This window comes from Podarcis liolepis, assembly GCF_965112155.1.
Source record: "Podarcis liolepis genome assembly, chromosome: 8".
Classification (NCBI taxonomy): domain Eukaryota; kingdom Metazoa; phylum Chordata; class Lepidosauria; order Squamata; family Lacertidae; genus Podarcis; species Podarcis liolepis.
In genome coordinates, this window is record NC_139560.1 from 36,098,322 (window position 1) to 36,122,592 (window position 24,271).

General features: G+C 40.8%; 1 protein-coding gene across 4 annotated transcripts in view; it reads right to left on the bottom strand.

Annotated features, from left to right (window-relative positions):
- Positions 1 to 24,271, bottom strand: part of NKAIN3 (sodium/potassium transporting ATPase interacting 3) — a 200,826-nt gene that overhangs the window by 12,712 nt on the left and 163,843 nt on the right. For 2 of the 4 annotated variants that reach the window (XM_083518081.1, XM_083518079.1), the window contains one exon: positions 1,663 to 1,723. In XM_083518081.1, the coding sequence (XP_083374207.1) occupies positions 1,663 to 1,723 (61 nt within the window). Of the gene's footprint in view, positions 1 to 1,614; positions 1,724 to 24,271 lie in introns of all 4 variants that reach the window. The other 2 variants (XM_083518082.1, XM_083518080.1) reach the window with 1 other exon arrangement.

The window sequence follows — 24,271 nt, forward strand, 5'->3', positions numbered from 1 at the left end:
CTTTAAACAGTCATGGCTTCCCCTAAAGAATCATGGCAGATGTAGTTTGTTAAGGGTACTGAGAGATGGTAGGAGACACTCATTCCCCTCACAGAGCTACCATTTGCAGAGTGGAATTATGGTGCTGGAGGAGACTCTTGAGAGTCCCATGGACTGCAAGAAGATCAAACCTATCCATTCTTAAGGAAATCAGCCCTGAGTGCTCACTGGAAGGACAGATCCTGAAGCTGAGGCTCCAATACTTTGGCCACCTCATGAGAAGAGAAGACTCCCTGGAAAAGACCCTGATGTTGGGAAAGATTGAGGGCACAAGGAGAAGGGGACGACAGAGGATGAGATGGTTGGACAGTGTTCTCGAAGCTACCAGCATGAGTCTGACCAAACTGCGGGAGGCAGTGGAAGACAGGAGTGCCTGGGGTCACGAAGAGTCGGACACAAATAAATGACTAAACAACAACAACAAAAAATAAAAATCAACCCCTCTTCCCTGGGATCTCTGGAAACTGGAGCTCTGCCAGGGCACCCTTTACAAACTACAATCCTCAGGATCCTTTGGGGCAAGTCATGACTGTTTCAAGTGGTATAATAGTGTTTTCAACATTTAGCAAAGATGGGGTCTTGGCTGACAATGCTGGAATTAAGCTGTAAAACTATACAATTTTGATGGTTTCCAAAGCTGTGTATCTCTCTTATTTAGAGTAAAATCCAGCTGCTATAGATCCTTATGCGGCACAGAGACAAAAGACAGACAATGAGCCAAAAATCATCCATTCCCAAAGATCAGGCTGACCCAGAAGACAGTCAGAACAGTGATAAACGTGGTAAGGATGTCAGAGCATTCATTTCAAAGAATTGGTACAGTCATGAGGAAATTGGATCTTTAGGGATGCTAGAATTGTTTTCCATTCCTTCATATTATGTTCTCTGTGGAATCATCTGTCATACGCTCCAACTTTTCAGGAACGAGAAAAATGTGCCTCAAAAACTGCAGGTCAAAGTGGGAAGGAAGATGGAGGGGGATAAGTGGATGGCTGGGAGGTGGGGATTCAGACATCCATATAAATACATAGAAAGAACACATATTGGGAATTGCAGGGTCACATTGGCTAGTTCTTGCCTGCCCCCTGCAAAGCACAGTGCAGCCACATATCCTGACATCTGTGCAATCACCAAGAGTCGAGAGCTTCAATGCACCGGATGCTGGCTGAATGTGTGGGCAGTGGGGCTGCGGCCACAATACACAGTGGTGGGGCGGAGCTGGTGCATGAAAGCCCCTCACATGTTCTTTCAATGTGTAGGGGTGCTCTCTAGATCCCCCCACATGCCAGAATCACATTGCATTACAAGAAATTGCCACTACAATGGAAAACATAGCTTTTCCAATATCATTGTTTATCACCATTAACCAAGTTGGCATGCCAAATATCAATGAAACTGTAGGCACATTTTAGGAAAATGTTGGTTGTGTAAGCCTTTGCAAAGCACATGCATATACTTCCTGCAGAAAAAGGACTGATTTAGGACAAAGCTACCGGTGATCAATGAAAGGATGCCTTTTGCAAATATAAGCCGCCAGTTCTGAGCAGTTGGCTGTAGCGTAATACTAAATCTCACCCCAGCATTGTGGCTCCAGTGATGGGTAGGTGTGTATTCAGTACTTACAGCTGTCCTCTTCCTCCATGAAAATGCTGATCACGTAACAGGCATAAACAAAGCCAATCAACTGTGGGAAAACAAAAGGAGAAAACCCATTAGTTATAACTTATGCAGCAGTGCTAAGGCTGCAGTACAACATAATTTATTTTCATTTTCTTAATTTATTATTATTTTTTACTTTTAAAAAATGCATTGCTAGAACAGTCCCGAATTCAAACATGCAGGCACTTTCAAGAACGACACCAGTTTTTTAAAATAAATGTTTTGGCCTGAGAACGCCATATACACTAAAAGCCCATTGAAATTAGTGGCATTTAAGAGCATTGGTGATTAAGCCTCATTTGTTTTCATGGGATGCAGGCACAGTGAATTCTCAAGTTTGCCAGCACTATTTTTGACTGGTGTTTGATTTGGAATCTAGGGCAAAACTTTCTGTGAACTATAACTTTTCTTTTTCTAGTCCTCATGGCTGCAGTGGGTGGGTGGATTCAAACATCTGCAGCCAGTATCTTCAGAAAGGAATGGAAAGCAAACACCAACTTGAGAGGTACTTGACCTCAATGAGTGTTTAGCATTGTTTCAAAACTGTCTGCTACATGCAGGTATTATATAACAGATTTCAAACACTCATTGTTTCAGGCATTTAACTTAGTTGCAAATGCCATGTTCTGATGTGATTCATAAGCTCCAGAAAATTCTTACTGATGGATTTTGGAAACTATCTCAAATACTTTCAGAATCCTAAGGGATGAACCAGACACATTGTGACAATATTTTGAATAAGGCGGTATTCTAAAAACTCACTTAACCTTATATCACTGTCATATGTGCTTCAGGACAAGAGCTTAGGGAATCTAGTTGTTTGTCTTCCAACAATGACAAAATGTTTCCTTAGCTGCAGCCAAGAAAAGAAGCCTTGTCTCTGGGCAAACAATACTTGTTAGAAGAGAGTGCCCCAGATATGTGATAAAAAAATCCAAAGGCAGAACAGCTCTGAGTGTTCTCACAGAGTGCTAATCTTGGGTTGTAGGAGACTAATAGCGCAATCCTAACAATTTCTAATCAGAAGGAAGTCCTACTGAATTCAGTGGGGCTTATACCTAGGCCTGTAAGGGTGGGGATTGTAGCCTAAGTCATATTCAGGGATGGCCCACTGAAACCAATGGACTTAAGTTTGAATTTAAATTCATTGACCTCAATGGATCTACTCAAGAGTTTGACTTGTTTTTATTTATTTATAATATTTCAAAAATCTCTATGTAGTGTACAGTCTAAAAAGCAAACAAACAATAAATCATTTAAACAAGAACAAAACTACAACCTGTAACAAAAAGTAAAAGAAAAACATTAGTAGTAGTAGTTGTAAAAATTGTATACTGCTCTATACTCACTAGGTTTCAGGGCACTACACAGGATAAAATTATATGAAGGCAAATATAACAATCTGAGGATTCAAACATATTATACAAATCTCTTTCTACATAGCAATGCCAAGATTTCTCTGAACAAATATATTTTCCCTAAAATAATACTCTTCTCAGCTTGAAGGACAATGAGTCAGTTCAAGAAAGCATTAAGCACTTAGTGCCCTGAGTAATTTCCATATACTCAGAGCAGGGGACATGAAGGTTTGGTATGCTTTATGCTACTAAATAATTACTTAGACCTGTTTGATAAAAGGATCATTGTTTGAACTGTGTTTTCTCTTTGCATGTTGATCTTGGCCTACAAAATTCCTAAATGAAAGTGATTCAACATTTGTAGTTGTAGTTGTCAGTTGCAGATGATATTGACATGACATGGAAAATCGACCTTGCAAAAGTTCTATACATAGATTTCATCTTCTGAATTGGCCATTTAAGTGTGTCCTTTCCCCACTGCCACCATAGACTCCAATTCCCAACTTACCAGAAAGGGAGAGAGAGAGAAACCCAGAACACATTCCTTATAAACAGAGTTTATGTCCACTAATACTTAGTTGAAGAAATCAGACACACCAGTAATTAGATGGGTGACTGATGTTTGAGCAAGTTGTGCACACTGAATGACTTCCCTACCCAATGGCAAATATTAAATCTTGCAAATGTAGATATTAAAGGGCGTGGGGAGTCCACAGCTTGAATGTTATTAGAAGGAAATTCATTAAGATATTCCCTTTTGCTTTATTAATGGCAATAAAATATTTATTCCAACAAATTACTTTTGGTATCTTGATTAACCCAACCGATGCTTGATTAATAAGGCTGCACTCACAAAAGCCCATCTAACTGTTAGGTTAATCACCAATTTGCAGTGGGCCAATTGGTGTGCACTGCTTGGTTTATCGATGTCTTAATGAAAATAGCCTTCCTTGGCAATTTGCCCAGCCTCAATTGGAAGAATGTAACTTGTATTCACTGATAACAAAAGAGAATGTGATGCACCCAATTATTCACAGATAAGTTTGAGATCATCTTGGGGTGGAATAAAGTTTAACTGCAATGACTAAAATAGTAAAGTTTTAAGAAATGTGATTGAGTCTTAACCATTAAAAACAGGCTCCCGCCTCTTCCTGAACATTATCATCTATTCCACCCACTCCAAATGATGCACCTCAAATATTCCCCAACCCACCATTTGCTTGATTTAGAACTATGGTTAATTAACACAAACAATATCTTGTGGCTCAGCAATATCCATTTCTTGGGGGTAGCCCTTCAGATGCTATCGAACTGCAACTCTCATCAGCCCTAGCCAGCACAGACAACAGTACAGGATGATAAAAGTTGTAATCCAACATTGGGAGGGAACCATATTGGCTACTCCTCAACACCATTTGAAGGAGGATTCATTTACCCACATAAAATGTTCATTGTTTCCTATCATGGGCCACAATCTCTATGACAAACTCTTGCAGCACCACATCTAAGAAGAAGCAGACACATACTCTGTGCTCCTCTAATTCTGTTTCTGGAAGCTGATCCTCTCCCCTCCTCCACACATGCACACACACTTGCCTCTTCCAGGTGAATGACTCCTAATTCAGTCTCCTCTCACATGAAGTTTATTGGTATGTATAGGGCAAAGCTCAATCCTCTTGAGAAAATCTCTCTCTCTCTCAAAGTACCCATATAAATGTGTTCATTAGTGTTGGTGTTTCTTCATTCTGCAGCTCAGAAGCACTCACCAGGCTTCAGTAAGACTCTGGATTTTATATATCACACTGTAAAATAATTTGATGCAGAACTTATGCAGCTGGGAACTGCCTTACATGATACTTTTTGAAGGCACAGAGATGGACAGAGATGTTTTAAGGTGCAAAGGGACTTTGGAAAGGAGAGCATGTGTGCTTTTTTCTCTACTTTGGCACCAAGGCTGTATTCCAAAGGTGAGTGGGCAAAGTCTAAATGTGATTTAAGCACCTCACCCTACACCCTGCTAAAATTGACAGGGCAGCAGTGAGGGCAGAGGAACTCTCTGTGGTCCTCCATCAACTTCTGGGTTATTCTTTTTAAAAATGTATCGGTATACATTCTTTCCACTAGAGGCAATGAGAAGGAGAAATCTGGACATTCCTGAGTGTGCCTAAATTTCTTCCCAATTTGGGAGTTGATCAAGGTACTGGGATGACTGTGGATCCAAGCAGATTCTTGGTCCTCTGCTAGCATGCCCCTGATAAGCCATCTTTGTGGCCCAACTGATGCCAGAGCCCCAGTGTTGGCTGGGACAGGGAATCAGGATTCAGGATCAGCAAAGAGGGGTGGATGATGGAACCAGACTCAACTTCCCTTGACAATACTGGAGTTCTGTCCTTGATGCTGGAGAGGGAGATCCAATCTGTCGGATGTTCCTTGGGATGCCCTATCATGGACCACAGGACTGCAGTCAAAGTGCTCTGTGAACAGTTTTCAGATTACCCCCCCCCCTCCAAATGTCAGAGGTGGATTTAGGACAGTGCAACCATTTCTGCTGCACTGGACACCAAAACTAGGGGCACTGCATGGTGTCACAACTATGACGTAGTGAATTGAGCAGAATGGAAGGTGAGAGGCACTAAATTTTGACCTTACTGAAATCTGAAAGACCAAAGTCTTCCCCTGAAAATGTACACCTTTTCTAGAATATAAACAGAGCTGCCATTCTACCCATCAAGGGTGACAACTTGAAAAAAAAATGGAGGAGACAAGTAAGCTCCACCCCACATAATCAATCACATGGTGCAGCACACAAAAACCATTTGAATGTCAATGCCCATCAACTTGGGGGGAGGCCCTTGGCCCCTAGGAGTTGGATTCTATGCTCCCCATGTTCTTTCTGCAGAAATTTTTAAGCATGGGATTTCACACATCTTTAAAATATGAATACTTTTGTGGTGGCATCTTGCTTGAGGTGTGATGTGCTAACATTTGCAAACTATGTTAAGTTTCACCACCTATTTTGCACTGTTTAATAAGAGTAAAATGTTAACTCTGCATGTGCTTCCAAGCAATACTTATCATTTTCTGAAATCTAGAACCAGGCCTTTAGTATCAATCAACATTACCAGGGCAGCTTACAACAACACAGGGAAGGGGAGGGCTGTAACCTCTGAGAGTTTTGTTTCTTTGTTTGTTTTTTACAATCAAGCGGTGTACAAATTTTTGTTAAACAAATTAATTAATAAATATTGATAATAAAAACACAGTGGGTTAGATCTAGAGAAAAGTGCATAGCTAGGAGCTGGTAGAAGATGACTTACCTCCCCCTCCTCTCCTAATAACCATCATTAACAGCCTCTCTGGGGGCTCAGAGACCTTTGCTGAATGAGGGAGATGCCCTATAATTGGGTATAAGCAACATCTGCAACAGTCGCTCTCCAAATAATTTTATTATATCTTTTGAAACACAATAATAACTATTCAGAATCCTGCAGATCCTGTGTGAGTTTCTAATTTTTCTATATATATATTTAATGTTGAGCACTGTTCAGAATTCTGCTGTACATACCAGTGGAGAAGCACCAATAATGTAGTACTGATTAACATAATTTTGGAACATGGTTTATTTTTTACATGTTATGTAGAAGATCTTTTTATGTCCATTCCTAATATCTGTCTTTCTTCTGTAGCACATTGTCCTCTGAACTTATCATTTAGTTAGTGCCTGAAAGTATGCTAAGCTAAAAGACTCAAGTTAGAAAGAACTTAAAGGCTTCTAACAAGATAACTGGAATTTGAGATTAGAAGACGGTGAGCCATATTTCATGGTCTAGTTGATACAACCCATCATTGCCTCCAGCTCTTTAACAGACACATTGATTCTTAATACGATGGGTTTGCTACTCTGTCTAGGGATGTCATGTTGACCCAGTTAACGTAATGAACTTTCTCTAGTGGGGGAGGCAGATAGCTGCCTCTTACTGATAAAAAAGGCAGGGTGTGAATGCTCTGAGTTTATGCTATAATTTCCTAGCTTATGCTTTCATGTCTGCCATATTTAGATGGAATAGAAGCCAAAGAATGAGTCCAAAATCTGTACACAAACCCTAAACAACTGCAAAGTTTCTAGGCCCTCTGTGCCTCCTTAACATTTGCTGCAGTAGCAACTGATGCCACAGCTGGTGGAAGTCTCTCTCTAGGCATATTTTAAAGGTACAATAGTATTACATGGCTCCAGAATCAAGATTAGCAACCCCGTATTCCCTTGGCTGACTGACAGACAGCTGACTCACGCACACCAAATGAGTTTTATTATATTCACTCTTTTACAATATATCCTTCATCTTGCTTATTGCCTCATTGCCTGATCTCATATGCTGACCAAAGCCTTGTCCCCGAAAAACTTATTTTCTATGTGACAGAAATATTCTGTATGGAGGAGCAATCACTCCTGAGATCTCCTAAGAATGACCATACTGGAGCCGAACAAAGTCTTATATAACAGCACACAGAACATATAAAGCTACTCTATTCTGAATCAGATCTTTTGTCCATCTAGATCAGTACCCAGTGATTGGCTGTGGCTCTCCAGTATTTGATAAAGAGGTTATTTCCCCGCATGCAAATTAGATGTGCTGTGGCTGAGCTAAGACCCTTTCAGCAGCCTGTTTCTGACATTGGCCAACCTGTAGTCTGAAGCCATTTCAATCAGCACCAAAGAACACACACTTTCAGATGACTCATGCCTGATGTTCTGAAGTATTTTGTTTGTTTGTTTACAAAATGCACCCACTGGGGGAGAGGATCTGGTACTTTAACCAGGGAAGTGGTGCAGGGACTGGAAGCAATTAGGACTTTCCTCTCCAGCACAATTTTCTAAATCAAAGTTCGAGGTGGAATGAGGTAAGAGAGAAATACAGATGCCTGGTTCACTTCTGTCTGCCCCCCCCCCTCATGGAGTAAATGGCAGCTTAGGGATGGGACAATCTCAATCAAGTAAATTATGGGGCAGGGAAGGATTAAACACCCTCAAATCAAATGAGTAGCCCCCATATAAGAATTTTAAGAACAAATAATTATGAATCTTTCAAAACTAAGTGTGAACCTGCTTGATCTTCTGTCTTCCCAACCTGTTCGCTGGTCTTCGCAATAACCAGTTTGCTTTGCCCGCATCTCCTGGTTGCAGGTTTCCCATGGGCATCTGATTGATGACTGAGAGAACAGGATGTTGGACTGGATGAACCATTTGCCTAATCCATCAGTCTCTTCTTATGTTCTTATGACCTAATCCTCAAGAGTTCGTGCTTGGCCTGAGCTCAGGGCATGAAAAGGCAGGCCCCAGCACATCCAGTTGCCGTTCATTCCAGAATCCCCTAGTAGTATGACTAAGAGTCAGGAAAGCAAACAGCTACCACATGGACACTGTTGTGAATTACAGTTGTGGTGGCATAGATCTGCATGGTGAGTCATTGCACACTTTCAGGCCACCACATGGAGAGTCCTCCATCATTGGTTACTTAAAGCAGTCCTTCATAGATTCAAGCTCTGTCACATTTCACGTACAGATCAAAACAGTTCTGTGATTGGAAAAAAACACACACAAAATTTCTACAACAGAGGAAGGTATGCTTGTAGTGTCTTTTGAATTCATTGCTTACAGAGCTCCTTTTCACTCTTCCACTTTTCTTTTCTTTTTTAAAAAAGAACACCCAGATTGTAGTGCTTTAGGATTTTGGTTTTTTGGGTGTGTTTTTTTTTTTAAACCCACACATTAATATTTAAGACCTGAAGGAACACCAGACTATTTCAATGTACATTAATTTACAAGCATGATATAAGGACTGTAGGAAATAAATGTTCCACTCGCTCTATTAATGACAGTTACTGAATTCTTCTCTGAAGCTCGCTACATGCCAAGGATGGGCATTCGCCAGAAAACCTAAGGCACCATCAAATCAGCTTATCATAGGAAATGTTTGAGGATCTAATGGACTGTGTGGTAGTATTTCCCTCTGCCTTTGCCAGACTGACTTTATTAGCCCCCCTGGTGAAACCTTCAAACAGGAGTTGCGGGAGATGTGGGCAGAGGAATGCACTTCAAAAGCAAGCTCCAGGACCTGAAAGACATTCACTTAGCCCTGGCAATAACTGAAATCACACAACAATGCGTCCAGACAATTCTTAGAGGATGATTAAGTTTATAACTGTACAGAATGTTTCAGTCCAGCGCCTCATCAATAGGATAAAGTACGATTTAATCTAACTTCCAGATTTTTAGGTATGGTGGATGTTGACTCTGATAAACCACTTTTAATAAAGTACCTTTTAACATTCAAGTTCAAACAGAGATGACAGACATTCTCATTTGGAAAGTATTGTTTTGTGTGCGCTCAGAGCAGTGGGATGTTAAGAGTCAGCCTTACATGGCCCCTGTGCATTTACAGGTAGAAAAATAATAATTGTGAACAAGCAGTGAGTACAGACATGACTATAGCCCCATTCCTGGATCAATAGGGGTCACAGCCTAACAAGCTCAGAAGCCCCCAAGTTGACCCCTTGTTTCAAACATCCTATCAGCTAGATGTCCACTCAGTTTCCTTTCCTTATGAAGTGCTGTAGTTCACATGCAGATGGTCAGCCCAAGAGATTCTATTAGTTCACAAACCACACTGCTACGTATAGGACTGTCCAATAATTGACCCAAGGCTCCAGTGAATCACTGGGTTTTACTCTGATCAGTACACTGCCACAAACAAGTTGCACTTTCAAAGGTATGCATGCAGAATCTACCTGATAATAACAAAATATGAATATATGGACCCACAACTCAGACCTGCATGCTTTCTGTACCAATTGCACAATCATAATTCTGTTGTTGAAAATTACGCACATCAGGTAAACCCTTTTGGCAGATCCGGATGCTACCTTTCTTCACATATCTACTCTAGCAACACTGTTGCAGGACCATAAAATATCACCCACATCATTGGGTGTTCATTTGCAACATCAGGGATTCATTCATCTTCTAATATGATATGTGCCATCATCTGCCAGCAATGCACTTCTGCATTCTACATAGGACAAACAAGCTGGGATTTACACAAAAGAATGAATGGACACAAATCAGAATGGACTGATATCAGAAATGGCAACCTTAAAAAAGGCAAAGGGGAACATTTTAACTCTCCAGGATACACTGTAAATAACACTGAAGTAGCCATATTGAAGCGAAGGAACTTCAAAATAAGATTGCACCTGTAAAACTGTTGAATTACCATAGACATAGACACTATATGAATGCCAGAACTTGGTTAGAGCACCTGCATAAATAAATTGTGCCACTGAAGTGGCTTTGGGCAAAATAGAAGGCTTACGAATGTCCCCTTCTACTGCCTCCTACAGACCATAGCTGTAAGGTTATCCAATGAGTCATGCTTACTTGGAGTTATCAAAACTGAAACTAAGGAAGCAGCACAGAATCAGCAGCAGAGTGTTAGGCTTACTAAGGACCATGAATTAAGACAGGAGTAGGCAACCTAAGGCCCATGGGCCACAAGTGGCCCACAGGGGTCATTTAACCGGCCCCTAAGCCACCCCCGAACTGAGCCACCCACTCGGCAAGTCCCCATGCACTGCGCTAAACTGGCACAGCGTGGCGCGGGGACTCGCTTCCGCTGCACCAGAAATTGCGTCTGTGCAATTGCAGACACCAGAAAACACAATCCGGCCCATGGAGGGATCTCCGCTGGAGTGAACCGGCCCAGGCAAGGTGAACATTGCCGACCCCTGAATTAGGACAATTAGTTGAGAATCATGGCATAGCACAGGTCACACTTTGGACTATTAGCATTTTCTAGGATAGTCATTGCTTCTCTTTTGCAACCTAGAACAGTGGTTCCCAATTAGCTAATTACTGAGAACCCCCTATTTCTCAAAAGCCAAGCCACGGACTCCCTACTTTTGAAAATTTTGATAGCTCTATGGTACTCACCTGTGCAAAGCAATTCTTCGAAGAAAATGTGGGGTGGCCCCTAATAAGCAAAGGATTTTAGGTATACTAAAAAGCAGACCATAAAATTTGTGATATTACCACAAACTGCCTTTCCCAAGACAGTAGGAAAAACTTGTCTCCATTGCTCCATTACAGCTGAATAAATAAAAAGCAGTTATGTCCCTAATTATGTTTTGAACCACTGACCCAGAGTATTCACAACCGGGGACTCTCTATTTTACAGCGTTCCTGATCGCACAGAGAGAGCAATGTCTGCCGGCTTGTTTACATTGTTAACTGAACACAGGAAGGTGAGGGTAATAACCAGGAATCTTGATCCTCCTCTGCTTTCCAGTTTTTCCTCTAGTTAGTAGGGTAGGATTAGGTCACTGAGTGGTCAGTGTGTATCAGCAAGAATGTGAAGGCTTGAACTCAAATCTCTGTGAAGCTCACTACATGTCCCTGGGCCAGCCCCTAGCTCACAATCTCACAGGTCTAGCTTCTGCTTGGTTATTTTTGTCACTTTCTGACTTTCTCTATGCAAATCTGACACAAGCAATAGTAAAACTTGACAGCCTTCTTATCACCTCATTCACTTGCCAGAGCAAAGAGGCAATTTACCTCTTTGGTGCTTCAACAGATGGCATCTTATCTCCTACTATGGAAAAAAATTGTGGAGCAGCACTTCCCTGCATTTCCCCTCCATTGCACCACTGCCTATAAACAGTTCTATTTTATTTACAGTTTAATTTTCTTTAATTTGCATTTTGCAGCATGCATATAATATTTTGAATGTATAATACCTGCTTATGCAGGTGTGTACAGGAGGCCTCTTCCATTAATCACTTTAATTACATAAATGTAATTTAAAATCAAATACTCATTTGCATATATTTATGTGCAGGGATAAAAGCAATACATTATTCAAGAAACAGACACACCTTTCAAATTCCAAAGTTTTGTTTATAAAAAAGAAGGGTTGCCAATAATTTTTGAGACATATAGTAGCATCTGCCCTGAATTCTAAGATTGAATAGTATTTTCCATATTGATCATTATATTTCAGTGTGATAAAAATAAAGTTGTCTTTTCAGCACACACACACACACACACACACACGGGAAATAGCAAGGTTAGCCATCTACACAGGTATTCCCAGTTCAAATTTGTGCAAGAAGGCTTTCGTGTTGCGTTCCCAGTGGGCAGAAAAACTATCAAGAACAGCAATGAAGCAACACTTTCTGTCAGGCTGCAGTGCCTAATGAGTTTCAGAGCCTGCCTTTGTAGGTCATATGTAACCCGGTGTGATCCTTTACACTACTTTAGAATGTCACAACTTATAAACTTAGAAGATGTCATTCCCCCATGCTGGGTTTACAGCAGTGATTTCAAGCCCCACTGTTGTTCTCCCGACTGGAGCTGGACTCCACTATACTACCGCAGTCCTATAATTCAAAGAAATGCTGTTAGTCGCAGACAAACACCAGAGGTGATCCAGTTCTCTAACAGAGGCTATTACCATGAATCAACACGGCCAACAGGCTCTCCTGGAATTCAAAGTAATTTTGCGGGCAATAAGTTCTACAGCGAGGTTTACCAGAAGGGATTGGAGTTGTCACAACATTTACATTATTCTCTGGCCCATATTTATCTTCGTTTAAATTTACTTCGGGGAAGGCAAATGTGAAAGTTAACATTACAAAGGCGGAATGTTTGCTTCCTCCTCCTTGCCGATAGATAGATAGATAGATAGATAGATAGATAGATAGATAGATAGATAGATGTTTATGGAGTCAAATAATAATGGTGTCAGACTTTGCCACCCTGGTGCCCTGGGGCTGATGGGAATTGTAGTGCAAAACATCTACAGGGCATCAGGTTGCAAAGCTGGTCTATGCGATACTAACACTTCACTGGCTAATTGCAGATGAAATATATCTACAAAGTCTAAGCAATTGTCCTGTTTCTTTGCATGCTTTTCAAAGAAGCCATTTCATTTATTTAGCAGAATGTTTAATTATATGAGTTTACTGCATTTTCCTAAATATTAATACCCTTGATTCTTGTGAAGCACAAAAGTGAACATCCAGAGGCTTACATCTTGACTTTAAAAACATTCCTCTGGGTATCTCACCAGAGTTGCAAATAAAACTGCCAGAACAGCTACGTCATGAATGATCTATGGACTCACTAAAAGGTAGAATTTTGGGTTGAGATAAAACAACATATTTTTCTGTTTTCATTCTTGCCAAACTCTATAGGGTATATTAGTCCTTCTGTTTTGCAGATAAATCAAAGAGATGAAACCCTCTGTTAAGAAACACTATGGAATATTTTAAAGAAGAAAATATATCTCTGGTTATTTCCCCCTAAGATCACTTTTTTTTTTGGACAGTGCAAGACTGCAGAAGGATTCTACCAGTATTTACACTTTGAGTGCATATGTAAGCTAAGCAGGACTTAGATCATCTCAATTGAGTTATTCATATTCATCTATTTCCCCCCTCTTTGTTGGACTTGTCCATGGTGCATGAATAAGCTTCACTGTGGCATTTCCAGCTGTGGCCTTATGCACAACAGTTATTTTATAAAGCTATTTGGGCTGTACAACATATCACATATTCAAATCCATTTTCTCTTTAAGCTGATACATAATGAAAAACCATTTCCATTTCCATATATAACACTAAACATTAAAAACATTGCTTAATAACTGCTTCCTATCTGTCTTTTCTCTAACCTGATTGGGCTGTCTGTTAAAAGACACTAACAGGTCCTCATAGGCTTATAGGGATAAGCTGTGCCTTGTCTTTGTACCATACTGACTTGAGTGTTACAGATTTTGGGAGAAACCAAAATCTGAGTCTGAGTTTTCTATCTGCCCAGAGCCAGGAGACTAACTGAATGAAATGCCTGAAGTAAATACTTCGTTGTTCCCATAGCCAAAGGGCAGAATCCAATGAATCTGCTTGCTTGGCCAATGGGACATCTGGTTTTCTTTTCAGCCTTTTCTCCCATCTTTACAGTGGATTTGGGTTATTCATGGGGGGTGGGGGGCTGCAGGGGAAGGAGAGGAAGGAGGAACCCCAGTCCTCAAGCAGATGCCTGTTTGTGGTATGCTGGATTTCAGATGGATCGCACCCAAAGTTCTTTCCCCATATTCTTTTGCAACTCAAACATAACTAACATATACTTCAAAGGAGAGTAACAAATTGCTTTCAGAGGATGTAAATCTTAAAAGGCCCTTTCAGATTCAATGATGACCTGAAATAACTACAGCTCTTAAACATCTTGTGGCTTTTGTGTTTCATATTCAAAGCAGTATTTTATCTATGCAAATAATAATTAATACTTCACAGAAAAAATGGATACAGTTAACAAAAGAGTTTCCAGGCTTTAGCCTGGATGCAGTGCTGGAATTCAGTCATTGTGTGCAATGGACATTGGAAATGAGGGTAATCTTGATCCAGGGGAGATCACCATGGCTGAGACTGAGATTGCTCATTCGTTTGCCTGTTGCTCTTTCTAAATACAGATGCTCTGCATTCAAGCTCTGAAAAGGGGGAATAGGACTAGAACTAAAATAAAAATAAAAATACAAAAGAGGTAGGGAAAGAAAACAAACATACAGAAAGCCAAATGACTGTGGTAACCATCATACAAGTTTACACAATTTTCAGTAGCTGCCCTAGTGCAGGGAGAACAGGAGTAACATTTTCCCAACAACAAAATATTATGGATTGTTGCACCTTGCACCTTAGTTCATAGAAATATATTCAGTTCCCTTGTACAGGAAACAAGCTGCTGTAGAGGCCTGAAGGGGATTTTGGCTTTTTCTTAATAGCAAATTCTAAGTATGCTATTTGCTAGGTGTAGGGGGTGTTAGGGGAGGGGTAATACCTCTGGTGGGGGCACGCTGTGTTTCTTCTGGGGTAGTTTGTCCACCTTTGGTTCCCATCCTACATTCAGCACTCACCTGTGGCTTCTAGAAGCTGTCAGCATGTGACAGTGGCCACACCCCGGTGACAACTTCAAATGGCCAGCAAAACCAGGTGAGGGTAGTTGATGGGTCTCAAACTCTCGGTGAGTTAGGGACCTCGCCCTGCATGCAAAGACAGGCTCCAGCAGATTAAGCAGATGATACCAATAGTGGTTCCAATGGTCAAGAAAGGTGGTTTCTGAACATGCTGCAGAATAAAGTGAGGGGCAGATGGGGCTTGTCAAACTGGATAGCCTAGGAGACGGAGTTTAGCACAACCAAGCACTGATGAGTGGAAATGGCAGGGGGGAGGGATAGAATTTGGAACACCTCAGTTCGCTAGGCTAGAGAAAGATCAAAGTGGCCTTTGAAATATTCAATATTTGTGAATTAAACCAGAGAATATCATTGTGTAGAGGTAAGGATGATAGCATAAAAGGACACCAAAAAGTAATTGCATAGAGAAAAGGTTACCCTGTTTCTCTCAAAGGAACTCTCAAGGAACTTTTGATCAAACATTGCATCACTGAAATGTTAATACAACATCACTATGATGTGCTAATAAGCAGCTTCAAGATCAAGGGAACCACAAAAGGAGTATCAGAACAAGGATTTTGGACACAAAGAGTGAGTGAGTGGCTGTCTGGTCTGACAGAGAGTGTATCAGTGTATAAGCTATGACAGGAACTGAAAGATAAATAGGAAAAAGAGAGAGAAAGAATGCTGTTGCCCACTATGATGGTCTCCAAGTGATGGGAGAGAATGAATTGGATTGACTTACACCAAATGCATAGTGGGTAGCTATGCCTTCGGGCTTTCCTCCTTTTAATTAATCACACATGCAAATAACCTATAGCTTTTGTTTAAATGTGCTAGATAGGGATGGAGAAGCTGTGGCTCTCCAGATGTTGTTAGACTCCAGCTTCCATCAGCCCCAATGATCAAGGATGATGGGTTTTGTAGCCTAAAAGCATCTGGAGGACCGGAGGTTCCCCACTCCAGCTATATACAATGCTTATGGTGTTATCTTTCTTCTTGAATTTTCAGTCCTCACCTTATCACAAAGGCTGCCTTTGGGGCCTGTCTAGAGAATAGAACATTATGAAATCAGTATCCTAAGAAAGCAGCATCACCCTCCTTTCACAAACAAGGAATTGGGAGGTATTTGTGCATGCAGTGATCCTGGCTTTTATACGTTCCACTGTATTTAGCTGGATGCAGATGGTTTACAGAAGCTCTTACCAGGATGAATGAAAGATGAGACAGGAAACCTCTGATTTTGCAAGTGCTCACATATTCTTTCACTTCAGACTTTTGAACAATACAGCAAATCAGAAATTGGAGTGAGTTGGGGGGATGTATAAACCTACTCAAGAATTGCACTGAAAGAATTTGAGGGAAGGTACAACTGTGCTGTTTAATTTCAATCATTCCAAGCTATTCATTTGTCCTTTAATAAAGTCTGCTCAATTCCTATCTGGGTTGGATTTCAGACATTAATGAGTCTGGCCATTACATATATGGGAGACTGCCAAAGAAAATCTAAAGTGGTTTCACTTATTCAATAGCTGTTGCTCTTTTCCCTGCATTACCCACTGGCTCTCTAACACCAGTAATTAACACAACTCTTGTAGAAAATTAAAGGGTGGACTTCAATGTCGCGCTGTGATGAATGTTCCGTCTGTGAAAGCATTGCAGCTTGCCAGACAGAATGATCCATCCTCTCCTCCCCCTGCATGGTGTTGGTTCTCCTGACTCCCCCAGGGCCAATTTGGGGGGTGCAAGGGGAGCAGGGGGGAAGCCTCATTGCACAAGCAAAAACCCTAGTGCAGGGCTTCTGTAAATGGGGATCATTAAGATGCTTATGCCTAACTCTTGTGGTCCTTAAAGAAGGGTACTCTGACTAATTTTTTGACTGAATTCCATCTTGGAAAATTAACTGGCTTTGATTTCCACTTCAATTGATTTCCTGTATTCAACAGTTTTGAGCTACAGCAACCCCTTGCAGTGAATGCCGGAAGCAGCTTCTGTTTGGAGCCATCTCTGACAGGTTATATTTCTGTGGCATTGCAGGAGCTTTAATGAGAAGAATTGGAACAGAAAATATCTGTGCTATGAAATAATAGCATGGTTACATAGATATGATTAGAAATATTAAGAGTGACACACAATGGCAAAGATCTTTGAATAAAATCTTACGCAGACAAACAAAATCCACCGTTATTAGTCTGGGTTGGCTTGTCTAAAGATTTTACTTGAAGGGATTGCCTTTCCCCTATATGCACCTACTCAGTGGCTTCATCCTGCACAGCCTACCACAAAATGTTCCCTCTGCATTTGCAAGGACTTAGTCCTTCAGTATGGCATCACTTACAACGGCCTGCTGCCCACCCAACATATGCAGACAGGAGCGCTTAAGTGTGACTAAGAAAAAAGCTATTTACACTGGCAAGTAATGGTAAGGCTTGGCAGCAGACGCAGAGCTCAGGAGTCATGATTCCGGACAGAGGCAGATTTAGGGAACTGCAACCAGTTCTTCTGAACTGGGTGCTGAGCCTAGAAGGTGCTGCATGACATCACAACTATGATGTAGTGAATTGAGCAGAATGGAAGGCAAGAGGTGGGGGCGCAAAATTTTGGCCTTGCACAGGGTGTCACTGAAATTTGAAAGACCAAAGTCTACCCAATTCAGGAGTTCAGGAATCAGGCAAGGTGTTCAGAACAGATAGGAGCAATGAAGACTGGGGCATGCCCCACTAGCTAAACTTTTAAAGAGGCATTGTACGCCAACTTGTGGAACTCGTTTGCTTTGTGAGGCTGTCAGGATTGCAACTGTGTGCTCCTCTCTGGATGGCACTTAGTTCTAGGCAATAATGGTACATCCTTCTCATCAGGCTCCTGATTGCATGTCACAGCCTCCTGAGTTGTATCCTCTCTCAGCTGCCCACGGCCCTCCCCAATCTCCACTGAAACTCTCTGCTCTGCCAGGAGGAAGAACTGGCACCCCCACTTCCCCTTTCAAATTGGGTGAAGCTGAAGCACATTGGGAAGAGCCTCCCTCCTCAGGTTCCAGTTTCAACCAAGCAGGAGCCCCTCTGTTTCTTCCCAATCCTGACAATGCTGTGGGGCTCATGTCATCCACTTTGGAACTCCCTGTCCATTGATATTAAGCAGGTGCTTTCACTGTATTGTTTTTGGCACCTGTTAAAACCTTTTCGTTTTGGCAAGTCTTACCAGACTTAATGGGGGGACGCGGGTGGCGCTGTGGGTTAAACCACAGAGCCTAGGACTTGCCAATCAGAAGGTCAGCAGTTCGAATACCCGCAATGGGGTGAGCTCCCCTTGCTCGGTCCCAGCTCCTGCCCACCTAGCAGTACAAAAGCACATCAAAGTGCAAGTAGAAAAATAGGTACCACTCCAGTGGGAAGGTAAATGGCATTTCCGTGTGCTGCTCTGGTTCATCAGAAGCAGCTTAGTCATGCTGGCCACATGACCCGGAAGCTGTACACCGGCTCTCTTGGTCAATAAAGCGCCGCAACCCCAGAGTCGGTCACGACTGGACCTAATGGTCAGGGGTCCCTTTACTGATCTTATTTGCATTTTGTTTTTAATGTTTTATTTTATTTATTTTTTTTTTCATGCGTAATTTTTATTAGTTTTCAAAAGTCAAAATACATAGCAAACTTAATCAAAACTCATATCTGTCACTTAAAGAAAAGAAAAGAGTTGACTTCCTTCAGTCATTTCACGAATCGTCCAAAATAACATTAAACAATCAATCCGCATTTCCGTATTTGTAAAGCCATAAGTCATTCTTCTCCTTCCATTTTCTTTTAGCTTTACCCTTTTCTCTTACAGAGCTTCTTGGAAACCTACTAGTGTTGTCTGTTCATCGATTAAACTTTTCAGATATTTCGTGAAACTTTCCCAATTTTCAACAAATCTCTGATCTTTTGTATATCTAATTTTACATGTCATCCTATCCATCTCCACATATTCTAATAATTTGCTTCTCCATTCCTCCGTTGTTGGGATACTCTCCTGCTTCCAATTTTTTGCTAATAGGACCCTTGCTGCCGTTGTTGCGTATTGGAACAATTTGTAGTCTTTCTTCTTAATTTCTTTTCCTACCAGACCTAACAAGAACGCCTCTGGTCTTTTATTGAAGGTATATCTTAGTATTTTTTTCATTTCATCATAGATACTCTCCCAGAACCTTATGACCTTTGGACATTCCCACCACATATGGTAGAACGTGCCTTCCCTTATCTTACATTTCCAGCATTTGTTGCAGGATCCATACATTTTGGCTAACTTAACCGGAGTCAGGTACCAGCGATAAAACATTTTCATTAGGTTCTCCTTAAGTGTCACACAGGCCGTAAATTTTAGATGTTGTTTCCAGAGTTTTTCCCACTCTTCATAATAAATATTACGGCCAAAATCTCTGGCCCAATGGGTCATTACCGCCTTAACCTCCTCATCAGCTAAGTTCCAGTCCAGTAAATACTTGTACAGTTTAGATAATATTTTTATGTTGCTCCCCAAAACCTCAGATTGGAATCTAGAGTTATTGTCGGCATAGCCTTTGTCTTTTACGTCTTTCCTGAACATATCATTTATTTGGTGGTAGTGTAGCCAATCGTATACTTGAGATTTAACCTGGTCATACGGCCTCATTTTCCATTTTCCTTCCTCCTTCATGAGCAGTTGTTCGTAAGTTGCCCAGTTGGTTCCCATATTGATCTTTTTGATGGCCATTACCTCTAACGGGGATAACCATTGCGGGGTTCTGGGTTCTAACATCTCCTTATATCTTTCCCAAACCTCCAACAGTGGGCCCCTAAATACATGGTTCCCAAAACCTGTATGGCCCTTCTTCCGCCCATGCCACAGATAAGCGTGCCACCCATATCGGTTATCGTGACCCTCTAAATCTAGCACTTCCCCATCTTCTAATTTTATCCATGTTTTTATCCAACATAGGCTGGATGCTTCATAATAAATCCTCAAATCGGGAAGGGCGAAGCCTCCTCTTTCTTTCGTGTCCGTCAAAATTTTAAACTTCACTCTCGGCTTCTTTCCTTGCCAGATAAATCTGGAGATGTCTCTGTGCCAGGCTTTAAATATCTTAGTACCTTTAATGATCGGGATGTTTTGGAAGAGGAACAAAACTCTTGGAAATACTGACATTTTGATTGTGGCTATTCTACCCCAAAATGACAATCTTAACCGACCCCACGTTTCCATGTCTTTCTTAACTCCTTTCCATACCGCTTCGTAATTATTTTTGAAGAGATCTATATTTTTTGGCGTAACCCATATCCCTAAGTATTTCACCTTCTTAGTTACCTCTATTCCTGTTTCTCTTTGTAGTTCTTCAATTTCTGCTGCCTGCATGTTTTTAGCTATTATTTTTGTTTTTCTTTTATTTGATCTAAAGCCTGCAACCTCGCCAAATTGGTCAAATTCTCCGAGTACCTTTTTTGTTGATTCTAATGGCTCTTCCAACGTTACCACCAAATCATCTGCGAAGGCTTTAGTTTTATGCTCATGCTGGCCGACCCTGATACCTTTGATTTCTTTGTTTTCTCTGATGGTTTTTAGTAGGACCTCTAATATCGTTATGAATAACAGTGGGGACAGTGGGCATCCCTGTCTTGTCCCCTTGGTTACTGTTATTTCTTCCGTCTCTACGTTGTTTATTATTAATCTTGCTTTTTGTTCCGTATATATTGCTTTAATGCCATTGAGAAATTCAGTGCCCACTTCCATGTAATCCAATTGTTTCAATAGGAATTCCCAATTTACGTTGTCGAACGCTTTTTCGGCGTCCACGAATAGCAGTATGCCTTGTTTGTCGCACCTTTCTGTTAGGTATTCTATAATGTTTATAATATTTCTTAGGTTATCCTTCATTTGCCTGCCCGGCAAGAAGCCGGCTTGGTCTTTATGGATACTATTTAGCAAAATGTCTTTAAATCTTCTTGCCAGGACTCCCGCAAAGATCTTATAGTCTACGTTTAGTAAGGAAATCGGCCTGTAGTTTTTAATTTGATCTAATTCTGAATCTTGCTTTGGAATTAGTGTGATCAGTGCCTCCTTCCACGTCTCCGGTATTTCTCTTTCCTTCAGAATAATATTCATTACTTCTTGTAAGGGATATAACAGAGTCGGTTCCATCTCTTTGTAATATCTACTAGTGAACCCGTCTGGGCCCGGGGCCTTCCCATTTTTTAGGTCTGTTATTATTGCTTTTATTTCCTCCACCTTGATCGGGGCATTTAGTTTCTCTTTGTCTGCCGGGGGAATCTTTTTTATATTCTTGGATGTTAAGTATCTCTCTATTTCCCTCGTTTTATTCTTTCCTGAATCTCTGAAGAGTTCCCCATAGAAATCCACAAATGCTTTTCTTATTTCTTTAGGTTTATTTATTTCTTCTCCTTCCACCACTATCCTATTTATCGTGTTCTGTTCCTTCCTTTTTTTCAATTGCCAAGCTAATATCTTCCCCGTTTTGTTGGCGTGTTCGAAATTCCTCTGTCTCAATCTTTTAATTTTCCATTCTATCTCTCTATTTATCAGCATTGTATATTGGGATTGTAAGACTTTTATATTCTCTTTTATTTTCTTATTTTGTGGGTTTTTGATTAGCTTCTGCTCGTTTTCTGCTAATTGTTGCATAATTTCTTTTTTCCCTTTTTCCCTTTTTTTGTTCTTGATTGCACTCTGTTGGATAAAGAAGCCCCGCATTACCGCCTTTCCTGCGTCCCATACCACCTTAGGTTTTGTATTTTTGCCTAAATTATCTTCAAAGTATTCTTTTAATCTATTTTGAGCCTTTTCTACTACCTCTTGGTCATCTAACAGGTAGTCCTTTAATTTCCATCTAAATAGTCTGCTTTCCTGCTCTTTCAATTCCATTTTTATTGGATTGTGGTCTGAAATGTTTTATTTTATTGGTATTTGATATTGTTTTATGCACACCACTTAAGAGGTTTTTTTGATTACGCGGTATTTCATATTGCGAAAAAAATAAAATAAATACATGATCTATATGATATAGAAATGGTTAGATTTTATATAATGGGTTGCCAATGTAGTGATCTCCGGATGTTGTTGGACTACAGTTCCCATGAGCCCCAGCTGGCAGGAGCACTTGTGAGGGATGATGGGAACTATAGTCCAACAACATCAGGAGGACTATATTCGGTCTCTGTCAGCAAAGATGGAATGAAGGTGTGGACTGAAAGAGACACTTGGGTAAAGTGAAGACACTTCAGCTCTTACAAGGTGAGGCTTAGGAATCTCACTAATTCTCACTGTTCCAACGAACTGTTGATCAGTCCGGAAAGGAAGAAGGGAATGTAAAAGAGAGAAATGCTCATTTTTTGAGCAGAACATGGTTTGTCATTCTTAGGATCTGAGCCAATTGCTTTTCTTGCTCTTTTTATTTACAATGCTCACAACCTTAATTGCCTACTGAGGTTACTGTTTGACAGAAGTTATATTTCATTGTTAAACAGATTTCAAGCTGTTCTGGGGGGGGGGGAGAAGGTGGGGAGAATTTTGGTTTGGTAAACACAGCAACTATCATTTTGTCAGTTTTTTTAAAAAAATAAACATTATTAATTTTTCCCCCCATGACCACAACCAGGCAGGATTTTCTTAAAGGAGAAAAGCCACTACCAAACAACACAATTTTGTTGGAAGAGTGACAGTTCACATATGATAATAACAACAAGTCATTTGAAGACAATGTAAAAATGGGATTGTTACAGGGAAGTATGCCTTTGGATGGACTGTTTTATAGAACAGAAAAGTAGACCATTGCTCATTCCCAACAGAGGCGCCAAAAACAATGTTTGGAAAAGATCCAACAGGTAGCAGAGGAATAATTGCTTGTGGAAGGAAGTGAAGTCTAGACCTATTCTTAATAGAAATTAGTTAAATAAAATAAACACATGTTTCAAGCTAGGTAAAACTTGCATTTTCTTTTAAGACAACCCTAGGGACATTTAGTTTTATCAAAACATACCAAGAGGATTGAAAGAATATCAGACACATCCAGTTCCCCAGAATGGTGCAGGATTCTCCATTCTCACTGCTCTTAACAGTTGCCTCATTGCCATCCAGATTATAGTGTCGGAGGCAGTATGGGCAGAAAGTGCTGTTGCATTGAGACCCTGTGTTCAGGTTTCGCACAGGCATCTGGCTGGCCATTGTGAGAACAGGATGCTGGACTAGATAGGTCTTTGGCCTGATCCAGCAGGGCTGTTCTTAAGTTTTCATCAAGAGCAACTGAAATGGGCAAGGTCAAAACTACCTTCAGAAAAACACATCTCAATAGCTCAGGCTGTGTGTGTGTGTGTGTGTGTGTGTGCACGCACACGCACACGCACACACAGACACCATGGCTTGTGGAAAGCATTCCCCCCCCCCGACCTCATCTATAGCAATTATTCTTTGTGACACATGGGTTGTGAGGGGTTTTTTTCTGTTTGTATTTGGGGCACAAAGTGGTACGAATCCTCTTATTGATAGTTTAATTATTGCTTCTTACTGTGGGAGCCCACTCCATTACTAGCACTTTTAAGCCGTACATCTAATGCATTATAACAAGTGCACCAGTGTTTGGTGGTGGTGTTTTTTAACCAGCACTTTCATTATTCATTTATATGCCACCAGCTGGCAGCGATTAAAACTTAAGCATGAAAGCATAGTTCAGAATTAATGCTCCACAAGTAACCCCATTGGCCCAGAGATTGTTACTTAAAAGCACAATGTTTATAATACCAAAAGAGATGGCAAAAAGCTCAGTCTTTTTCTACTGCCAAACTTGTACTTACCCATCCTTGGCTGCTTATGCTCTGGAAACTGGTGTGTTATAGGGAGATAGCTGACAGTGTTGATTTCTATTTTCTTTTGAAGAACAACATTGTATTTTATAATGGGAGGAAAGGGCAGGGTGCAACCTTGAAACAAACAATATAACTTAAAAAATTGTATTAGGGCAACGCCTTTATTAGGCAAACCAAAATAATACCCAATAGTATGCAACCTTTTGAGTACTCCAAAATTCTTTATCACGCTAATTGTAAACAGTGTAATCTAAGCTGATGAAGAGTTGTGGGGAACTTGAAAGCTTGCACACTATTTGGTGATATTTTGGTTGGCCTAATTAAAGGGATTATCCTAACATGGATTTCTGAATTTTCTTAGGAGCCAAGAGAGCTGCTGTAATTTTTA